General features: G+C 53.8%; 2 protein-coding genes, 1 long non-coding RNA gene and 1 other non-coding gene across 7 annotated transcripts in view; 2 read left to right on the top strand and 2 right to left on the bottom strand.

Annotated features, from left to right (window-relative positions):
* The window catches only part of SHANK3 (SH3 and multiple ankyrin repeat domains 3), a 58,666-nt gene that overhangs the window by 2,251 nt on the left and 36,759 nt on the right, over positions 1–19,656 (top strand). For all 3 annotated transcript variants that reach the window (XM_050745726.1, XM_050745727.1, XM_050745728.1), the window contains 10 exons: positions 338–541; positions 2,860–2,931; positions 4,794–4,902; positions 4,975–5,126; positions 5,209–5,376; positions 5,502–5,618; positions 5,951–6,028; positions 7,030–7,096; positions 16,245–16,518; positions 19,270–19,463. In XM_050745726.1, the coding sequence (XP_050601683.1) occupies positions 338–541; positions 2,860–2,931; positions 4,794–4,902; positions 4,975–5,126; positions 5,209–5,376; positions 5,502–5,618; positions 5,951–6,028; positions 7,030–7,096; positions 16,245–16,518; positions 19,270–19,463 (1,435 nt within the window). The remainder of the gene's footprint in view (positions 1–337; positions 542–2,859; positions 2,932–4,793; positions 4,903–4,974; positions 5,127–5,208; positions 5,377–5,501; positions 5,619–5,950; positions 6,029–7,029; positions 7,097–16,244; positions 16,519–19,269; positions 19,464–19,656) is intronic.
* The window catches only part of SYCE3 (synaptonemal complex central element protein 3), a 161,056-nt gene that overhangs the window by 135,390 nt on the left and 6,010 nt on the right, over positions 1–19,656 (bottom strand). The gene's annotated exons all lie outside the window — the stretch shown is intronic.
* On the top strand, positions 661–2,851 carry LOC126929445 (uncharacterized). Of its 2 annotated transcripts, XR_007717180.1 has the most exons (4): positions 661–1,130; positions 1,300–1,354; positions 1,459–1,574; positions 1,633–2,851. It is a non-coding gene; the product is annotated as an uncharacterized LOC126929445 (long non-coding RNA). The 2 variants fall into 2 exon arrangements; XR_007717181.1 differs by having other exon boundaries at positions 1,459–2,851.
* LOC126929978 (U6 spliceosomal RNA) lies at positions 12,708–12,811 on the bottom strand. The gene has a single exon (XR_007717403.1). It is a non-coding gene; the product is annotated as a U6 spliceosomal RNA (small nuclear RNA).

Raw genomic sequence — 19,656 nt, 5'->3', positions numbered from 1 at the left:
CCGCCGCCCTGGGCCCGGCCGTGCCCCTGCGCTCCCCGCCCGGGATTCCCCCACCCCCGCCGGGCGCGCCCGGCGCCTGGGACCCCCGGCCCACGGCTACTCACCCCTCCCCCGCCGCCTCCGCCGGGACCCTCCCCATCGCCAGGGCGGGGCCCCGGGAAAGCCCGGCCCCTGGGGCGGGGCTTCGACCGCGGTTCGCGGAGGCGCGGGGTCCCGGGCGCCGGCTCCCGAGCCCCGGACTTCTTCGGCGGGGGCCCGGGGCTCGGCACCCCGCGTGGGGCCAGCGGGGCGGGTCCTCGCTCCCCGGGCCTGAGCTCACAAGCCCGCTCCGCTGCAGAAGTGCCTGCGCCTGGACCCGGCCGCGCCCGTGTGGGCCGCCAAGCAACGCGTGCTCTGCGCCCTCAACCACAGCCTCCAGGACGCGCTCAACTATGGGCTTTTCCAGCCGCCCTCCCGGGGCCGCGCCGGCAAGTTCCTGGATGAGGAGCGGCTCCTGCAGGATTACCCGCCCAACCTGGACACGCCCCTGCCCTACCTGGAGGTAAGTGGCCGGCGGGGGGTGAGCTGAAGCGCGCGCCGGGTGGACCACCAAGCTCCGTGGCGGGACCAGTGAAGGGCACGGCAGTGGGGAACACAAGTGGGAGGAGTGAGGGTGGAGGCAGTGTGTGTGTGTGTGTGTGGGGGGGGGTGCTGTGTGCAGAGTGCAGTGAGTGTGTACACTGTGCAATGAGCAGGCACAGTGTGTGCAATGAGTAGGCACAGTGTGTGCAGCGAGTGGGCACAGTGCATTTAGCGGGCACAGTGTGTACAGTGAGTGGGCACAGTGTGTGCAGTCTGCAGGCTGTGTGCCTAGTAAGGATGTACAGTATGGGCAGTGTGCAGTGTGTGCAGTGAGCGGGCAAGGTGTGCACAGTATGTACAGTGTAGCAGGCACAGTGTGTGCAAGTGGGCACAGTGTATGCAGTGAGCTGGCAGTGTGAGCAGTGTGCAGTGAGCAGGCACAGTGTGTGCAGCGAGTGGGCACAGTGTGCAGTGAGCAGGCAGTGTGCCCAGTAAGGATGTACAGTATGGGCAGTGTGCGGTGTGTGCAGGAAGCAGGCAAGGCATTCATAGTATGTACAGTGTGAGCAGTGTGCAGTGTATGCAGTGAGCAGGCACAGTGTGTGCAGTGAGCTGGCAGTGTGCTCAGAAAGGATGTACAGTATAGGCAGTGTGCAGTGTGTGCAGTGAGCAGGCAAGGTGTGCTCAGAGAGGATGTACAGTATAGGCAGTGTGCAGTGTGTGCAGTGAGCAGGCAAGGTGTGCCCAGTAAGGATGTACAGTATGGGCAGTGTGCAGTGTGTGCAGTGAGCAGGTAGTGTGAGCAGTAAAGACGTACAGTGTGCAGCAAGCAGGCAGTTTGTGCAGTGAGTGGGCACAGTGTGTGTAGTGAGTAGGCACAGTGTGTGCAGTGAGCAGGCAGTGTGCTCAGAAAGGATGTACAGTATAGGCAGTGTGCAGTGTGTGTAGTGAGCAGGTAGTGTGCTCAGAAAGGATGTACAGTATAGGCAGTGTGCAGTGTGTGCGGTGAGCAGGTAGTGTGCTCAGAAAGGATGTACGGTATAGGCAGTGTGCAGTGTGTGCAGTGAGCAGGCAAGGTGCGCACAGTATGTACAGTGTGAGCAGTGTGCAGTGTGTGCAGTGAGCGTATGTAGTGAGCAGGCAGTGTGTGCAGTTAGCAGGCACAGTGTGTGCAGTGGGTGGGCAGTGTGCACAGCATGTACAGTGTGAGTGGTGTGTGCTGTGTGCCGTGAGCCTGTGTAGTGAGTGGGCACAGCGCAGTGAGTGTGCACAAAGTATGCAATGAGCATGTACAGTGTGTGCAGTGAGCACATGCAGTGTGTGCAGCGAGTGGTGTGCAGTGCGCAGTGTGTGCAGTGAGTGTGTACACGGCATGCAATGAGCAGTGCGTACAGCATTGCAGTGTAGGGCAGTGAGTATAGAGTGAGTGGGGTTGTGATTGTGGTAAGCAGGATGTGCAGTATACAGTGAGCAGTGTGCACAGTGTGTGCAGTGTGGGCTGTGTGCAGCACATACAGAGTGTGTGGTGTGTGTAGTTTTGAACAGTATATGCATTGAGCAGCATGGGTGGTGTGGATGCTGAGCAATGTTCTCCAGGGAGGAGTGTGAGCAGGAGTGAGTGCCAGAGGGGTGTGTGGTGTGAGCAGGGCTATCTGTGTGCACATTCGTTCCTTTCTCCAGTTGTGAAGTCTTGTGAAGGCCAACCTAAGTCCCCTCCTTTGCTCACCCATGCATGGTGTGAAGATGTATTGAGTGCCCTGCTAGGCATGGGGACACAAACTGGGTCAGTCCTGTGGAAGGTCTTGAAGTTTGGCAGGGTGGAGGGGGGTGCCCAGCTGCAATGGGCATTGAATAAGGATCTTGTGAGCTGAGCTCAAAATTGGGCGGGCCTCCGTGGTGGCACAGGAAAGTGGGGTCACTTCTTCCTGGAGAGTGTAGGGGGACGTCTACGAAGGTAAGCCTGGAATCAGGCCTTCAGAGAGGAGTGGGATTTTGCAGAGAATCCTGGGGTTGGGAAGGAGACAGGACAGTGCAGGCTGCGGGCAGCTAGGCGTGTGCCTTCCATTGCGCTGCATCATGCCTGAGTGTGGTGGGTGCATGGCAGCTGTTAGCTCTGTCCACCGTGGTAGTATGTGCACCTGGATTTGTGTGGCATTGGGTTGTGCTGCACTGATGGTGTGTACAGGAGGGCAGTAAGGGGTGCGGTGTGGCCAGCATGAGCGGGACGGGGTTTGTGCATGGACTCCCTTGCTCAGCCGGGGTGGGGCCATTTTCTTTACCTTTTCTTTATCTGAGCAGTTTCGATACAAGCGGCGAGTTTATGCCCAGAACCTCATTGATGATAAGCAGTTTGCAAAGCTTCACACAAAGGTAAAGGATCATGGGGAGGGGGCTCCTGAGGTTCCCTCTTGCCTCCCTGTGCCTGCTGTCCCCCACCCCAGCTTGGGGCTGACCACAGTCCCCCAGCTTCAGCTCAGTCTATGTCCCTATCATCAGGGGCCCAGAGCCGGTACTGGGTGTGGCTGGAGGGCTGGGCACAGATTCCCGGCCCCATCGCTGGGGGACAGGTGGTACAGCGATGTGTTCCGGGTAGATCAGACTCTTGCTGACCCCCCTGGCTTAGGGGCTGGAGTGTCCTGTGAGAAGCTGGGTGGGAGAGGGAATGGACAAGCATCTGATATGATGGCTGTTGGGACAGGGCACCCAGCATTGAGTGGTCAGCCAGTGCTGGGCATTTGTAATTAGACCTCTCGTTAATCCTCTTCCAGAGGGACTATTATAACCCTATTTCACAGATGGGGACACAGAGTGCCCAACTGTGTAGACAGTGAAGCTGGGGCTGAGCCCAGATCTGTCTGATTCCAGGCCCTGTGCCCAGCATACCTGTGAGGGTCTTTACTGCTGGGGGGTGCCACCCCTAACTGGGCCTGACCCCAAATGCTCTTGAGGGGGGCACCTTACTATTTCTCTTTACCTTACTATTTACCTCTGAATGTCAGAGGGGCAGGGTGGGTGCCACAGTCCCTCCCCAGGGGTTCCCATCCCCGCTCACAGGCCAGCAGGCACTTGCTTGCTGGATACTTTATGGGCAGTCTCTGGAGCCCAGGAGAGGGGTCAGAACTGTCACCCCTGTGCCCTAATGGTCCCGTCAGTGACTTTGGAACTTCAGGCTTCTGTGCCAGACTTTGCTGCTACCCCAGGGCAGGCGGTGGTCAATGGCTTTAGCACTATGGCTGGGCAGAGTCCACTGTGGAAGGGTCCCCCTGTCCCGCCACTGGCCCTTACTTGACCTTGTCAACCTGGGTTCCTCCCCCATGGCCACCTCTCCCTCTAGATCTCTCTTCAGTGACCAACAAGACATGAGTGACTGACTCTGCAGTAGGTCTCGTTAGTTTTTAGAATGAGCCTAAACTTCTTACATAGCCCCGTGTTTCTGCCTGCCTGAGCTCCAGCGGCATTTCCCTCACCCTGGTAGTGAGCACTTCCTCCTCTTTCACTGCCTGGCCCTCCTGAGGAGGTTGCCTCCCAAGGCAGGGGTCCCTCTGGCACCCTCCCCTATTTCTGATGTACATTGGGGGTTTATGGAAAGGCCCAGGCCTTTGGCCAGGGCACTTTGCCTTGTGTGTGTGGCGTCCGTAGTGCCGGCTGGGGAAGTCAGGTCTTGTGGGGCGAGTGAATAAACGGGGTGAATGAGTACAAGGCCATCAGTCATGTCACAGGAGGGGTCCCTGGGGTGGGGGTCTGCTGTGGGGTGAGCTGGAGAGGAAGATGCACCGGAGAAGGAGCAGATCATCTCAGGGTGCTGAGGATCCAGGGCTGCTGTGGGGCTGGTTCCTGCCTGGGTGGACCTCGGCTCTTCTAGGCTAGGCAGGTTGGGGCGGCAGAGCCAGGGCAGTGACTGAGCCTGGAGTAGGGGACTTGCTTGGGGCTCGACCAGGGTGACCTGGCCTTGGTGAGGGGCTACTTGGGTGCAAGCTGACAGTCGTGACCGGTTTGGCTATCAGGATGCAAGGAAGGGTTTTGAGCTGTGCGTGGGCCCACCCAAGTGGGGATTGGGGCCGTGGTGGGAGTGCAGGGCTGTGGGTGACAATTGCAAAGTCAGGTGACAGGTCAGATTGGTAGGGATGTGGCAGGGGACGCCTGAAGGTGGCCTGAGGCTTGCAGGAGGAAGGCGGGTAATGTTCAGATGATAGAGACCTTGGTGCCAGGCTGACTGATGGCCGGTGTTCCAGGCAAACCTGAAGAAGTTCATGGACTATGTCCAGCTGCATAGCACGGACAAGGTGGCCCGCCTGCTGGACAAGGGGCTGGACCCCAACTTCCATGACCCTGACTCAGGAGGTGAGCAGAGCAGGGGAGGGGCATGGCCTTTGATCGGCTGGGAGCCTGACCCTTATCTGTCTCTGAACCCAGAGTGCCCCCTGAGCCTCGCAGCCCAGCTGGACAACGCCACGGACCTGCTGAAGGTGCTGAAGAATGGCGGTGCCCACCTGGACTTCCGCACTCGCGATGGGCTCACTGCCGTGCACTGTGCCACGCGCCAGCGGAATGCGGCAGCACTGACGGTCAGTGAGGGCTGGGCCTGGCCTGGTGATGGGGCTGGGGGCCGCTGTGCCTGGTGTGGATACTGAGGCTACTCACCCTCAGACCCTGCTGGACCTGGGGGCTTCGCCTGACTACAAGGACAGCCGCGGCTTGACACCTCTCTACCACAGCGCCCTGGGGGGTGGGGACGCCCTCTGCTGTGAGCTGCTTCTCCACGACCACGCTCAGCTGGGGACCACCGACGAGAATGGCTGGCAGGAGATCCACCAGGTGTGCAGGGAGCTGAGGTGGGGTCCCGGCCTGTGTGTGCTGGGTGTGGGGTCCTGACTCTGTCTGTAGGGGTGGGGGCCCTAGCCTCTGCCCAGGGACCCTACAGCACCTTGCTCCCCGCACAGGCCTGCCGCTTTGGGCACGTGCAGCACCTGGAGCACCTGCTGTTCTACGGGGCCAACATGGGGGCCCAGAATGCCTCGGGGAACACAGCCCTGCACATCTGTGCCCTCTACAACCAGGTGCGACTGTGTGTGCTGCACATGCCTGCACCAGCAAGTGTGGATATACTCGCCTGTTCTGGGGCATAGGCTTCACATGTGTGCACGTGTGTTCTGAATGACCAGGTATGAATTGGGTACATCTAGGCCCTGTGGGCCAGGTGAGACCTGAGCGTGTATACCTACCTGCTTGTCCCTGTGCCACTCAGTATACGTGGAACAAATAGGTGTGAGTCCGTGTGTGTGAGCCCGTGCCCTGCGCACGCCATGTGTGCATTCCTGCGTGCACATGTGCTGTCGTGCTCCGATGGTCTCTCCAGCCACCAGCTGTGATCCCCTCTTCTCCCCAACAGGAGAGCTGTGCTCGTGTCCTGCTTTTCCGTGGGGCCAACAGGGATGTCCGCAACTACAACAGCCAGACAGCCTTCCAGGTACACTGGTGGTTTACGGGAGTGTCTCTGTGTCCGTGTGACCTGACTTCTCTGAACCTTGGTTCTTCCCTGGAAGGCCCTAAGGGAGCACCTCCCCCAGGACTGCCCACGAGGAGGTGTGGGGGGACGAGCCCAGCACGTGAGGAGGTGTTTGGTGTTTGCTGCTGATGTTCCCTTCATCCCCCTGCCAGGGAAAGAGGAGGGTCAGAAGGGCTCTGGGGCGGGGGACAGGGAGGATGAGAAGACTGGGGTGACAGGTGTGGGTCTGACCCCCCCCCCCGAGACCAGCAGGGGTGCAGAAGCCAAACTGGAGAAGGGGTGTGGTCCCAGCCGCTGATGTAATTCCGGGTCGGTTGGCACTGATGACCAGGTGGACGTGGTCTCTGTGACTTGGAGTTTGTTGGGGAGTCAGGGGAATATCGTGGGGGTTTGCAGACCAGGAATGGAGACAGAACTCTATTTTTAGTAGGAGTGAGGTGTGGGAAGAGTGGTCAGGCTGCTGAGTTGTGTGGTCACAGAAGGTGGAGGCAGCAGTGGGCTGCCAGAGGGGTTTGGGCACATCGGGAAGCAGATACGCCAGGGCCTGTTGGATGACTGGGTGCAGGGTCACAGGAAGGGGAGGATGAGCTTAGCAGCTTGGGCAGCGATGGGGCCTTGGCTGAGACGGGAAACCTGGCTGCATGTTGGGACAGACCAGTGTGCCCGTTTGCTTGGGACTGCTGGTTTTAGCTCTGAAGTTCTCCCGTCCAGGTAGCCACTCAGTCCCAGGCAAACAGATGGCGGGTCACTCCAGTTATGAGGCACGCCTGTGGCATTCCGGTTATAGAGAGGAGTGTGTGTCAGTAGAGAAGAGGAATGGGCTGGGGTCTCTGGGGCCCCCAACTAAGGAAGACTCCACACAGGAGCTCGAGAAGGAGCAGCTGGGGCTGGCTGGGGAGGCAAAGCTGGTGCTGCTCAGCCCCCTCCCTGCTCCTCCACGCCTTGACCCCCCTTTCCCTCAGGTGGCCATCGTCGCAGGGAACTTCGAGCTTGCAGAGGTCATCAAGACCCACAAAGACTCGGATGTTGGTGAGTCCTACCCACCTGGGCGGCCCTGTTGAATGTAGATTCGCGTGGTTTTCTGAGGCCTAGCAGACGTGGGGGTCAGTGGTGACATAACAAAGGGGCCCCTTACCCCACATCTGCGCTGTGTGGCCAGTGGTCTCTGAGTGGCCACTGCGGGCACGAGGAATGGGCCACGGGGCCTGTGTTGAGTGAACGTTGTTTTTGGTCTGGGAGAAGAGCATGGTGAGGTTTGGGCTGTGAGCCGGGGCTAGCATTCAGCTTAGGGGACAGCGTAGGTTGAGAGTGGGGTTGAAGTTAGGGTCAGAGTCCCTGCTTCCCGTTAAATCCTAGGAAGGGCCAGCAGAAGACATGGGGGTGATGGACCTTGCTTCACCCTGGAGCAAGTGTGAGTCTAGGTGGTCCGTAGCAAGCTCTCAACATGAAAAGATCACATAAACGACACATAAGGAAAACAAAACAGTGATGAAAAGCAGAATGAGGCTGGGAATAGTGCCAGAGTCGTCCTCAGGGCAAGGAGCTCTGAGCCCCCTGCTGGTGTGTGCCTCGTGTGTGCGTGACTCGCGCTCCTGGAAGGAAAACCAGGACACACACGTGGCCTCAGCCAGGACATGCGAGCCTCTGGGAGGTCTCTGGTGGGTGTGGCTGCTGGAGAGGCTGGGCTCCCCTGTGGGAGAGCTGCTGCTGGCCAGGCTGGGACCCTCCTGTTGAGGACCTTCCAGCCTCCTGGCTGCACAGGAGCTCCCTTGCTGATCCCGCCGTGTCCTGCGTGGTCCAGGCTTTTCTGCCTGTGCCTCTCTCTGGAACATGGACTCCCAGGACCCCCTTCCTGCCATGAGTGTTTACTTGTGGGTATCCCCATTTTTTGTTTTTGTTTTAATTTGAAGTGACAGTGGGCAGCAAACATTTGGAGCAGGTGTTAGGGTTGGAATCTCACTTGGTTCTAGTGTGAGGTTATGGTCAGGGCTGGAGTTGAATTTTGGACTGGGGTTAAGATTAAGGTCAGTTTCATGTTTAAGAGCCCTTCTTCTGTAGCGTTCCCCCTGAACATCCCCCTGTGAGGCTTGGTTATGAGCCCCTCCACCCCAGGCTGTGTTAGTTGAACCATCTGAGGCTCTGGCAGACCCTCAGTGAGGGCCAGAGCTGCTCTCAAGGCCACTGCAGGGAAGTGTGTGTTGAGTAAGTAACTGGGCCAGTGGAATGGGTAGGGTCGGAGTCCAGGGTCAGGTCGGGGGGGAACTGTGGTAAGGTTTGGGGTTTGTGTAAGGGGCAACAGATACTTCTGGTTTGGGCTGGTGCTTTGGATGTGGCCCTTAGTGTTGGAGGGCCCTGGTTTGTGCATGTGTGGGGCCTCCTCTTCTACCTGTAATTGTCTTAACCGTGGGAAAGCTGTCTAGGAGCTCTGCGCCTCAGTTTCTCTTAAGTGAAACATGGTCTCTTACAGTCATTTGCATCCCCTTCCCCCTGTGGCCTCCTGTGGCATTTGATCCTGGGTGGGGCTGGACTCTGGCCGGTGGCCTTGGTCTAGTTGCTTGGAGGGAGGGTGGGAAGGCCCCCTCTGCCCCTCGTCTGTGTGCTGTGGACAGATACCCCAGGGCTCTTGGGGTCACCATGGTTGTGAGTTACTGGCCATCCAACCCAAGTGTGCTTGCTCGGTTGGGGTTAGACACACGTCCCTGAGTGGTAAGCAGCAGGCGTCTGTGTCAGTTCATCCTGATGTGGTCATCAGCTCTGTGGGCCAACACCACCCTGACCCGCTCAGGTGTCACACAGACACTAGGGCACCACCCTGACCCGCTCAGGTGTCACACAGACACTAGGACACCACCCTGACCCGCTCAGGTGTCACACAGACACTAGGACACCACCCTGACCCGCTCAGGTGTCACACACAGACGCTAGGGCACCACCCTGACCCGCTCAGGTGTCACACACAGACACTAGGGCACCACCCTGACCCGCTCAGGTGTCACACACAGACGCTAGGGCACCACCCTGACCCGCTCAGGTGTCACACACAGACGCTAGGGCACCACCCTGACCCGCTCAGGTGTCACACACAGACACTAGGGCACCACCCTGACCCGCTCAGGTGTCACACACAGACACTAGGGCACCACCCTGACCCGCTCAGGTGTCACACACAGACGCTAGGGCACCACCCTGACCCGCTCAGGTGTCGCACAGACGCTAGGACACCACCCTGACCCGCTCAGGTGTCACACACAGACGCTAGGGCACCACCCTGACCCGCTCAGGTGTCACACAGACGCTAGGGCACCACCCTGACCCGCTCAGGTGTCTCACAGACACAGGGTGACGCCGCCAGGTTGCCCTGAGCACAGGCAGCATATTTGTCAGGATTTAATACAAGCCCCTTATCTCAATTTGCCCTCTCAACAATCTCCCAAGAAGTGATTTATTAGACTGTTTTACAGAGAAGGAAACTGAGGCACAGAGGGGGTTACTTCAGACGTGATTGATTCAGGGTCTGCCCTTATCACTCTCATGCCCTCTGTACACATTTGCTCCAAGGACATGACAGTCATGACTTGCGACATCCTATCCCCACTGGGGTCCCAGAGTGGGGTCTGTACACGTAAGAGGAACTGGAAGGAGGTGCCACCTTCTCTGGTGGGAAGGTGCCACCCGGTGGGATCTGGTAGACCGGGACCTGTGTCACCCTTCAGGGGACAGGATAACTTGCTGCCTCTTGATAGCCCTGCTTGCCCCACCTAGACTGACAGGCCTGGGGGGCGGAGTTGGTATCCCACAGTGCTTTTGATGAGTACTTGGGGAACTGCTTCTCCAGGGTGGTGTCATGCCCATGAGAACACACCTGTGCCTGGGAGTGTGTGCCTGAGAGAGGGTAAGAGACAGTGTGGACCCAAAGAGTGGCCTGATGTGACAGAGGCAAGGAAGCAGAGGTGACCACTTCTAGGCCAGAATGATTCAGTAGCATTTTGTATATTCACAGTGTTGTGAAGCCAATTCTGTTGAATTCCAAAACATTTTCATCACCACAGAATAAGACTTTGGACACATTAAGCAATAATTCTGCATTAATTACCCTCTCCCTCCAACTCTGTCAGCCATTAACGCACTTTCGTCTCTGTGGACTATAGATTTACCTATTCTTGATATTTCGTGTCAATGGAATCATATAATATGTGACACAGTGTCTGGCTGCTTTTACTCAGCATGTTTTTGAGCTTCACCTTGTAGGATATATCACTACTTCATTCCTTCTTATGGCTGAATAATATTTCACTGTTGGTATAAATGACATTTTGTTTATGCATTCATCTGTCAATGGAGATGTGGGTTGTGTCTACCTTTTGACTATTTTGAATATGGCTGCTATCAACATGTGTGTACATGTACTTGTTTGAATACCTATTTTCAATCTCTTAGGTATATACCTAGGAATGGAATTTTGGAATCATATGATAATTCTATGTTTAACTTCTTGAGGAATTGCCAAACTGTTTTCCACCATTTTGCATTCCCACCAGTGATGTAAGAGGCTTCCAATTTGTTCACATCTTCAACAGTTGTTACTATCCTTTTTTTTTTTTTTTGACTATAGCCATCCTAGTAAGTGTGAAATGGTATTTCATTGTGGTTTTGACCTGTATTTCCCTAGTGACTAATGATATTCTGCATCTTTTCTTTTTTTTTTTTTGAAACGGAGTCTCGCTCTGTGGCCCAGGCTGGAGTGCAGTGGCCGGATCTCAGCTCACTGCAAGCTCCGCCTCCCAGGTTCACGCCATTCTCCTGCCTCAGCCTCCCGAGTAGCTGGGACTACAGGCGCCCACCACCTCGCCCGGCTAGTTTTTTGTATTTTTTAGTAGAGACGGGGTTTCACCGTGTTAGCCAGGATGGTCTCGATCTCCTGACCTCGTGATTTGCCCGTCTCGGCCTCCCAAAGTGCTGGGATTACAGGCTTGAGCCACCACGCCCGGCCTCTGCATCTTTTCATGTGCTTATTGGGCATTTGTATATCTTCTTTGGAGAATAGTCAAGTCCTCTGTCCATTTTTAAATTGGGTCATTTATTTTTGTTGTTGTTGAGTTGTAAGGGTTCTTTATATATTCTGAATACTAAACTTGTATGGAATATGTGATTTGTAAATATTTTCTCTGTAGAATAGGAGATCCTTGTCACTTTTTTGTTAATGTCCTTTGATATTCAATAATTTTTAATTTTGATAAAGTTCAAGGTATTTATTTTTTTCTTTTGTTGTTCATGCTTTTGGTGTCATAGGTCACGAGGCTTTATCCTCTAGGTTTTCTTCTAAGAATTTTATGGTTTTCACTCCTATATTTAGGTTACTGATCCATTTTAAGTTAACTTTTGTTTATGGTGTGAGGTAGGGAGCCATCTTCATTCTTTTGCATATGAATATCCAATTGTCCAGGACCATTTGTTGAAGAGACTATTCTATTCCCATTGAGTGGTCTTGGCACCCTTGTTGAAAATGAATTGATCCTAGATATGTGGGTTTATTTGGACTCTCAATTCTATCCCAGTGGTCTACATGTATATTCTTATGCCAGTACCACATGGTTTTGATTATTGCAGCTTTGTAGTAACTTTTTATTTTTATTTTTTTGGAGATGGAGTATTGCTCTTGTACCCAGGCTGGAATGCAATGGCGCAATCTCAGCTCACTGCAACCTCCACCTCCCAGGTTCAAGCAATTCTCCTGCCTCAGCCTCCAAAGTAGCTGGGATTACAGGTGTGTGCCACCATGCCCAGCTAATTTTTGTATTATTGGTAGAGATGGGGTTTGACCATATTGGCCGGGCTGGTCTCGAACTCTTGACCTCAGGTGATCCACCTCCGTCTCCCAAAGCGTTGGGATTACAGGCATGAGCCACTGCACCCATCATGTAGTAACTTTTGAAATCAGGAGGTTTGAGTGCTTCAACTTTGTTCTTCTTATTTGTTATTGTTTTGGCTAATCATGGCCCCTTGCAATACCATATAGATTTGAACATTGCTTTTCTATTTGTGCAAAAAGGGACATTGGAATTTTGCATTGAATCTGTCAATCACTCTAGGTGACATTAACATTTTAACACCATTGTCTTCCAATTAATGAACATGGGATGTCCTTTTATTTATTTAGGTCATCTCTAGCAGTGTTTTGTCATTTTCAGTATATAGATTTTTTTACTTCCTTAGTTAAATTTATTCTTGAGTATTTTCTTCTTTTGGATGCTATTATAAATGGAATTATCTTCTTAATTTCCTTTTTGGATTGTTCATTGCTGGTGTATAAAAACAAGTGATTTTTTTGTGCTGATCTTGTGGCCTACAACTTTGCTGAATTTATTTATTAGCTCTAGTAGCTCTTTTGGTGTATTCTTTGGGATTTTCTATATATAGGATCACGCCATCTGCAAATAGAGATAGTTTTACTTCTTCTTTCCCAATTTGGGTACCTTTTTTTTTTTTTTTTTTTTTTTCCTGTCTAGAACTTTCAGTACAGTGTTAAATACCAGTAGTGAAAGCAGGCATCTTTGCCTTGTTCCTGATCTTAGGGGGAAAGCATTCAGTCTTTCACCATTGCGTATGATGCTATCTATGTGTGTGCTTGTTTGTTTGTTTTTAAAATATGGAATGCTTCACAAATTTGCATGTCATCCTTGTGCAGAGGACATGCGAATCTTTGTATCATTCCAATTTTAGTATATGTGCTGCTGAAGCAAGCACTTCGGATTTTTAATAAATTTCCTTTATTATGTTGAGGAAGTTACTAGCCTCTATTACTAGTTTCCTGAGTGTTTTTATAATGAAAGAGTGTCGGATCATGGCAGATGCTTTTTATGCATCAATTGAAATGATCATGGTTTTTTCCCCCCTTTTCTCTATTAATGTGATGTATTATATTGATTACATTAGTGTGTAGATTTCTTTTCCTGTAATGCCCTTATCTGGCTTTGGTATCAGGGTAATACTGGCCTCATGAAATGAGGGAGTGTTCCCTCCTTTTCTGCTTTTTGGAAGAGTTTGAGAATTTGTGTCAATTCTTTAAATTTCTAGTAGAGTGCACCAGTGATGCCATCTGGTGGTGGACTTTTCTTCGTTGGGAGGCTTGTGGTTAAGGATTCAATCTCTTTGCTTGTTATAGGTCTGTTTAAATTTTCTATTTCTTCTTGAGTCAGTTTTGGTAATTTGTGTTTTTCTAGAAATTTGTCTACCTCATCTAGCTTTCCTATTTGTTGGCATATAATTGTTCATAGTATTATATTCCTTTTTAACTTCTGTAATACTGGTAGTAAGTCCCCAAATTTCATTTGTGATTTTAGTTATTTCTGTCCATCTTCTCTCCTTACTAGTCAATCTAGCTAAAGGTTTGTCAATTATGTTGATATTGTCAAAGAAACAACCTTTTATTTCCTTGATTCTCCACTGTTTTTCTCTTTTCTTTATCTCTGCTCTAATCTTACTGTTTCCTTCCTTCTGCTTGCTTTTCTTTCTTTTGCTCGTTTGGTTTGCTCTTTCTCTTGTTTGCTTGTTTGTTTGTTTCTTTTTGGTCGTCTTTCTCTAGTCCGTCCGTCCCTCCCTTGCTTCCTTCCTCTTTCTTTTGTTTGCTCTTCTTTCTCTAGTTTCTTCTTTTCTTCTCTCTCTGTTTTTTTTTTTTTTTTTTTTTCTTGGAGATAGAGTTTCTCTCTTGTTGCCTAGGCTGGAGTGCAATGGTGCGATCTCAGCTCACCGCAACCTCGGCCAACTGGGTTCAAGCAATTCTCCTGCCGCAGCCTCCCGAGTAGCTGGGATTATAGGCACCCGCCACCACGCCCAGCTAATTTTGTATTTTTCAGAGACAGAGTTTCTCTGTGTTGGTCAGGCTGGTCTCGAACTCCCGACCTCAGGTGATCTGCCCACCTCAGCCTCCCAAGTGCTGGGATTACAGGCATGAGCCACCGTGCCCAGTCTCTTTTCTTTTATTTGTTCATTCATACAGACAAGGTCTCACTATGCCGCTAGGCTGGTCTTGAACTCCTGGGCTCAAGTGATCCTCCCGCTGTGGCCTCCCAGAGTGCTGGGATAATAGGCATGAGCCACTGAGCCTGGCCTTCTCTTGTTTCTTTTTTATTTCTTCTTTTTTTTCTTGAGATGGAGTTTCACTCTTGTTGCCCAGGCTGGAGTGCAATGGTGCAATCTTGGCTCACTGCCACCTCCACCTCCCGGGTTCAAGCAATTCTCATGCCTCAGCCTCCTGAGTAGCTGGGATTACAGGCACGCACCACCACGCCTGGCTAATTTTTGTATTATTAGTAGAGACGGGGTTTCTCCATGTTGGTCAGGCTGGTCTCGAACTCCCGACCTCAGGTTATCTGCCTGCCTCGGCCTCCCAGAGTGCTAGGATTACAGGCGTGAGCCACCGTACCTGGCCTTCTCTTGTTTCTTAAGATGTATAATTAGGTTATTGATTTGAAATTGTTCTCCTTTTTAAAAGTAAGTGTTTACAGCGTTAAATTTCCCTTTAAGCACTGCTTTTGCTCCATATGTTGTATTTTTGTTCTTGTTTGTCTTAAAGTGTTTTCTAATTTTCCTTATCATTTCTTTATTTCTTTTTTTTTTTTTTTTTTTTTTTTTTTTTTTTTTTTTTTTTTTTTTAGAGATGGGATCTTACTCTGTGGCCCAGGCTGGAGTGCCCTGGCTTGATCATAGCTCACTGCAGCCTCAACCTCCTGGTCTCAAGCCATCCTGCCACCTCAGCTTCCTGAGTAGCTGGAACTACAGGGTGCAGCACCACACCTGGCTATCGTTTTCTATTTTTTATAGAGATGGGGGTGTCACTATGTTGTCTAGGCTGGTCTCAAACTCCTGGCTTCAAGTGATCCTCCTGCCTTGACCTCCCAAAGTGCTGGGATTACAGGCTTAAGCCACCATGCTCAGCCTGATTTCTTTTTTGACACTGGTTGTTTAGGAGTATGGTGTTTAATTTCCACATATTTGTGAATTTTTCAGTTTTCTTTCACTTCTCGATTTCCAGCTTTGTTTTGTTGTGATTGAAAAATATACTTTGTATGATTTCAGTCTTTTAAAACTTTATTGAGACTTGTTTTGCAGTCATACAGTCTGTCTGGAAGAATGTTCCATGTGTACTTGAGAAGAATTCTTGAATATATTCTGCCCTTGTTGGGTGGCATGTTCTGTATGTATCGTTAAGTCTAATTGGTTTAAGTCTTCTATGTCCTCATTGATCTCTCCAGATGTTCTACCCATTATTGAAAGATATTAAAGTCTCTTACTATTATTGTGGAACTGTCTATTTCTCTCTTAAATTGTGTTGTTTGTATCATATTTTGATGTTCTGTTGTTCGGTTTGTATATGTTAATAATTGTTAATCAACATACAATGTCCTTCTCTGTCTCTTGTTACAGTTTTTATCTTAAAGTTTATTTTGTATGATATTAATATAACCACCCAGCTCTCTTTTGGTTACTATTTACATTCCATTGCTTTTTTTATCCTTTCACTTTGAACCTATTTGTGTCTTTGGATTTAAAGTGATTATTTTGTAAGTAGCATATAGCTTGTTCATACTTTTTAATCACTATCTGCTTTTTAAGTAAAATTCTATTGGAACACAAACACACCTATTTGCTTATGTGCTGTTTGTGGTGGTTTTCATACTGCGGTGGCAGAGTTGAGTCATTGCAACACAGACTATATAGCTTGCAAAGCCTTAAGTAGTTACTGTCCAATTCTTTCCAGAAAAGGTTTGCTGATCCCTGGTCTAGAATGTCTTTTATAGTTTCCCTGGTTATAGTTAACTACAAATGGTCCTGTTCAGCAGTAGTCTGGTGAGATTTGTCACATGTAGCCTGTTTTGTCTCTCCTGAAGCTTGTGAAATGCAGTTCTTAGAGCATATCTGAGCATCCTCAAGGCCTCATTCGGCTGAGTGGAGAAGCAGGCTTCTACCTCTGAAGCTAGGGTGAGAGGCAGTTTGACTGGGATGTGGCCCTTTAATGGTAGCTTCATTTGTAGGGTGGCCAACTCCTTTGGTTTGCCTGGAAGCAAGGCAGTTCCTGGAACATAGGATTTAGTTTTAACATCTGGAAAGCCTGGGCAAACTGGAGAAGTTGGTCACCCAGCTGGCTTTTCAGAGTCTTACCTATGCCCCCTTACCCCAGTACCATTCAGGGAAACCCCCAGCTATGCAAAGCGGCGGCGACTGGCTGGCCCCAGTGGCTTGGCATCCCCTCGGCCTCTGCAGCGCTCAGCCAGCGATATCAACCTGAAGGGGGAGGCACAGCCAGCAGCTTCTCCTGGACCCTCGCTGAGAAGCCTCCCCCACCAGCTGCTGCTCCAGCGGCTGCAAGAGGAGAAAGATCGTGACCGGGATGCCGACCAGGAGAGCAACATCAGTGGCCCCTTAGCAGGCAGGGGCAGCCAGAGCAAGATCAGGTAGGAGGGGGCTGGGAGGCCCTGGAGGTGTGGGGAGGGTGGGGTGCTGGGACCTGAGCCAGGAGGAGCCAGCACTGGGAGGCAGAGAGAGGCCTGGTGGTGCCTAGCACCTGTGTAGTGATGGGCTAGGGCTTCCTGGTTGGGGAAGGGAAGAAGGTATCTCTGGAGGTGGGGACAGGCACATTCACGCTGGTTTGCGGTTGGAGCTGGGCTTGCCATGAGGACAGTGGGCAGTTGAAGGAGTGTTAGGTGGAGAGGGTATGTTCTCACCTCTGATTTAGAAAACACACTGTAGTGTCAAACATGGCTGGGAAGAGTCAGGGCTGGTGGCCTGTGGTAGGGGGGTCAGGGATGGAGTTGCCATTCCTGGAGGGCTCAAAATCTACAGGTAAGCCCCACCTTGCCCCCAGGGTATAGTCATGGTTTCTCCCAGCCCTGGTGCACCTACAGGACTCTGTGGCTTCTATTCTTTACCCTCACCCTGAGGCCTGGGTCCCTGAGGCAGGGATGCCTGGACTGGAGCCCACTGGCCTCTATGGGCTGTGCATTGGGTGCTGAGGTGGGCACTGGCTCTCAGATAGCCACTTTGTGCCTGGGCTTCTCATCAGTAAGTGGGAATAATCCTACCCAAGTCATTGTCTTTGGGAAGCCTTCCAGAATGCCCTGGGCAGGTGAGGGATCACCTGGCAGAGCCTAGCAACTACCGGTGAAAGCACCTGCCCTCCCTGTGCTTTGAAGGCAGACACTGTCTTTCTCGTTTCCTAGTTTCATCAGAGCCAGGCACTGAGGAGGGTGTTTGGCAGACATTGTTGAGTGAAAGAGTTACATAAACAGTATGTTGTTGTCAGGATGGCCGCCGGCCTTTACAGTTCTGTCAGTCCATGCCCGCTGTTGGGCTGAATGGCATGTGTATACCAGCTTGCTTAACCTTGACGACGTACATGTTCATGCTCTATTATTACCACGTTACAGATGAGTGTCCTGGTACCCAGGTGGGGCCTGTGATGGGTCCAGGGTCAGAGAGCTAGGGATCGGCTTCACTGGGCCCCAGGTAGACCCAATCCCCAACTTTCTAAGCCTAAGTGTTCAGCAGAGGGCTCAGGGTGCAGCAGGGCCTATGGAAGGCACCTCTGCAGCCTGTTCTCAGCTGCGTCTCCGTGTCTGTCTCTCTGCCCGGACTTGTTGGACTTGCAAGGCTGGCTGTACCGCCCCAAATCTCAATTCTCCCCTGAAGCTTTTTTATAGACCCGCGGGTTTTCTAAGGGCTGTGCGGCCCAGTGGCTAAAGGAACACATTCTGCATTCCGGATGTTTCCATCCCGCAGAAAGGCAGCTCCTAAGTTGGAGGCACGTGTTGCCACAGGCTCCTCCTTGCATTCATTTTTTGTGTGTGTTCATTCATCCTTTCAGCAGACACAAAACTAAGACCTGCTGTGTGAGGGGCTGCAGCTCACCTGCTCCGTGGGGACGGCAGAATTGCTTCCTCGCAAACAGCTATTAGGTGCCTGGCGCGTCAGAGGTGTGGGTCTCAGGAGGTTGACAGCTGAGGCCCGGGCTTAGCAGCAGTTAGATGGGCAGTGGTCCCCATATGGGGCTGCCCTGGTGAGTGGACGAGGTCTGCAGCCCTCGGGAGGGGCTGAGGAAGTTCGGTGCCCCTTGGAGGGTGGGCACCTCTCCGGGAGGCGAGGCTGGGCCCTGCGCTGCGCGGGTCTCGGGTGGCGGCGGCTCCGCAGCGCCCTCTGTCGGCTGAGCCGGAGCCGTGCCCCGACCCCCAGCAGCCGCCCCAGTATCACACCGGGCAGGGCGGGGCGAGTTTGGGCTGAGAGCCCGTCACTTAGCAGCTGGCCCAGGGGTCAGGATTTTAGAGTAGTCAGGTGTTGGCAACTGCGTGATGGACAGCCCACAGGAGGGGAAGGAAAGGCGCCCCTGTGTGACTAGAGCGTAGCAAATGCCCAAGCCCCAGGGAGCCTGGCTCTTGGAAGAGCTTGTGGCTCTGGCCTGCCTGGGTACTAGGGAGCCAGTGCAGGCTTCTGAGCAGAGCCACAGTGGAGAAGCGAGAGCTCAGACTCTGCCCCAGTCGGGGAGTGGTCTGGGGAAAGTGGGCATCACGCAGTGGGCGTGGGCAGGGGCCGGTGTCCAGGACGAGGGGACACAGGCCTAGAGGGGGACTGGGCGCCCAGCGATCCGGGCCCCGGACCCGGGGGGGTGGCGGGGGTGCCGCTCCCTCCCGTTCACCGGCTCCAGGCGGCTTTGCTGGTGCCCGAAGCCCCCGTTCCATCCCCCGCTCCCACTAGGCTGCCCTGACCACCGTCCCGCGTCCGCGTCTGAACTCCCCCTGCCGGGGGTCGGCGGCGAGGGGAGGGCGGGAGGGCGGGCGCGAGGGCCGCCCCCGCCGCCCGCAGAGGGAGGAGCCCGGCCACGGAGGAGGCGGGGCGCGGGGCGGCCGCGGCATGGAGCGAGCCTGGCGCGCCCAGGAGCGCAGCCCCGCGGCCCCGGAGCCCTGAGCGCGGGCGCGGCTCTTGCGCTGGCGGGAGCGGGCGGGCCGGGCGCGGCGGCGCGGCCCATGGAGCGGCCCCGGGCCGGGCCCCCGGCGGGCAGGCGGGCGGCGGGCGGCGGGCGGCGGGCGCTGCGGCGGCGGCTGCGGTGAGGCCGGCGGCGGGGCCGGGCCGCGCGCCATGGAGGCCCCGGGCGCCGGCTTCGCGTGCCCGCTGCCCCCCGGCATCGCGTCCGTCACCTACGTGTTCGTTTACAGCCCGAGCGGGCCCGGCGGCCCCGGCCCCGCGCCCGGCCCCGGCCCCGCGCCCCCCGCGCCCCCCGCACCGCCGCCCCGGGGCCCGAAGCGGAAACTTTACAGCGCCGTCCCCGGCCGCAAGTTCATCGCCGTGAAGGCGCACAGCCCGCAGGGTGAAGGCGAGATCCCGCTGCACCGCGGCGAGGCCGTGAAGGGTGAGGGGCGCGCGGGGGGGGCGGGCCCGGCGCGGGGAGGGGGCGGCGCCGCGCGCGGTGCGGGCCGGGCCGGGGCGATGGCTCTGGGGTCTCCTCCGCCGTGGCGGCCCTGGGCCCTGGTGGGATCCCTGGTGTCACAGTGAAGGGCTCTGCCTGGGAAACGTTCCTGCCGTGCGGGTCCCTCCGGTGCTCT

Source organism: Macaca thibetana, chromosome 10 (genome assembly GCF_024542745.1).
Source record: "Macaca thibetana thibetana isolate TM-01 chromosome 10, ASM2454274v1, whole genome shotgun sequence".
Classification (NCBI taxonomy): domain Eukaryota; kingdom Metazoa; phylum Chordata; class Mammalia; order Primates; family Cercopithecidae; genus Macaca; species Macaca thibetana.
Note: the sequence above shows the minus strand (reverse complement) of the source record. Positions and strands in the feature narration are given on the sequence as shown.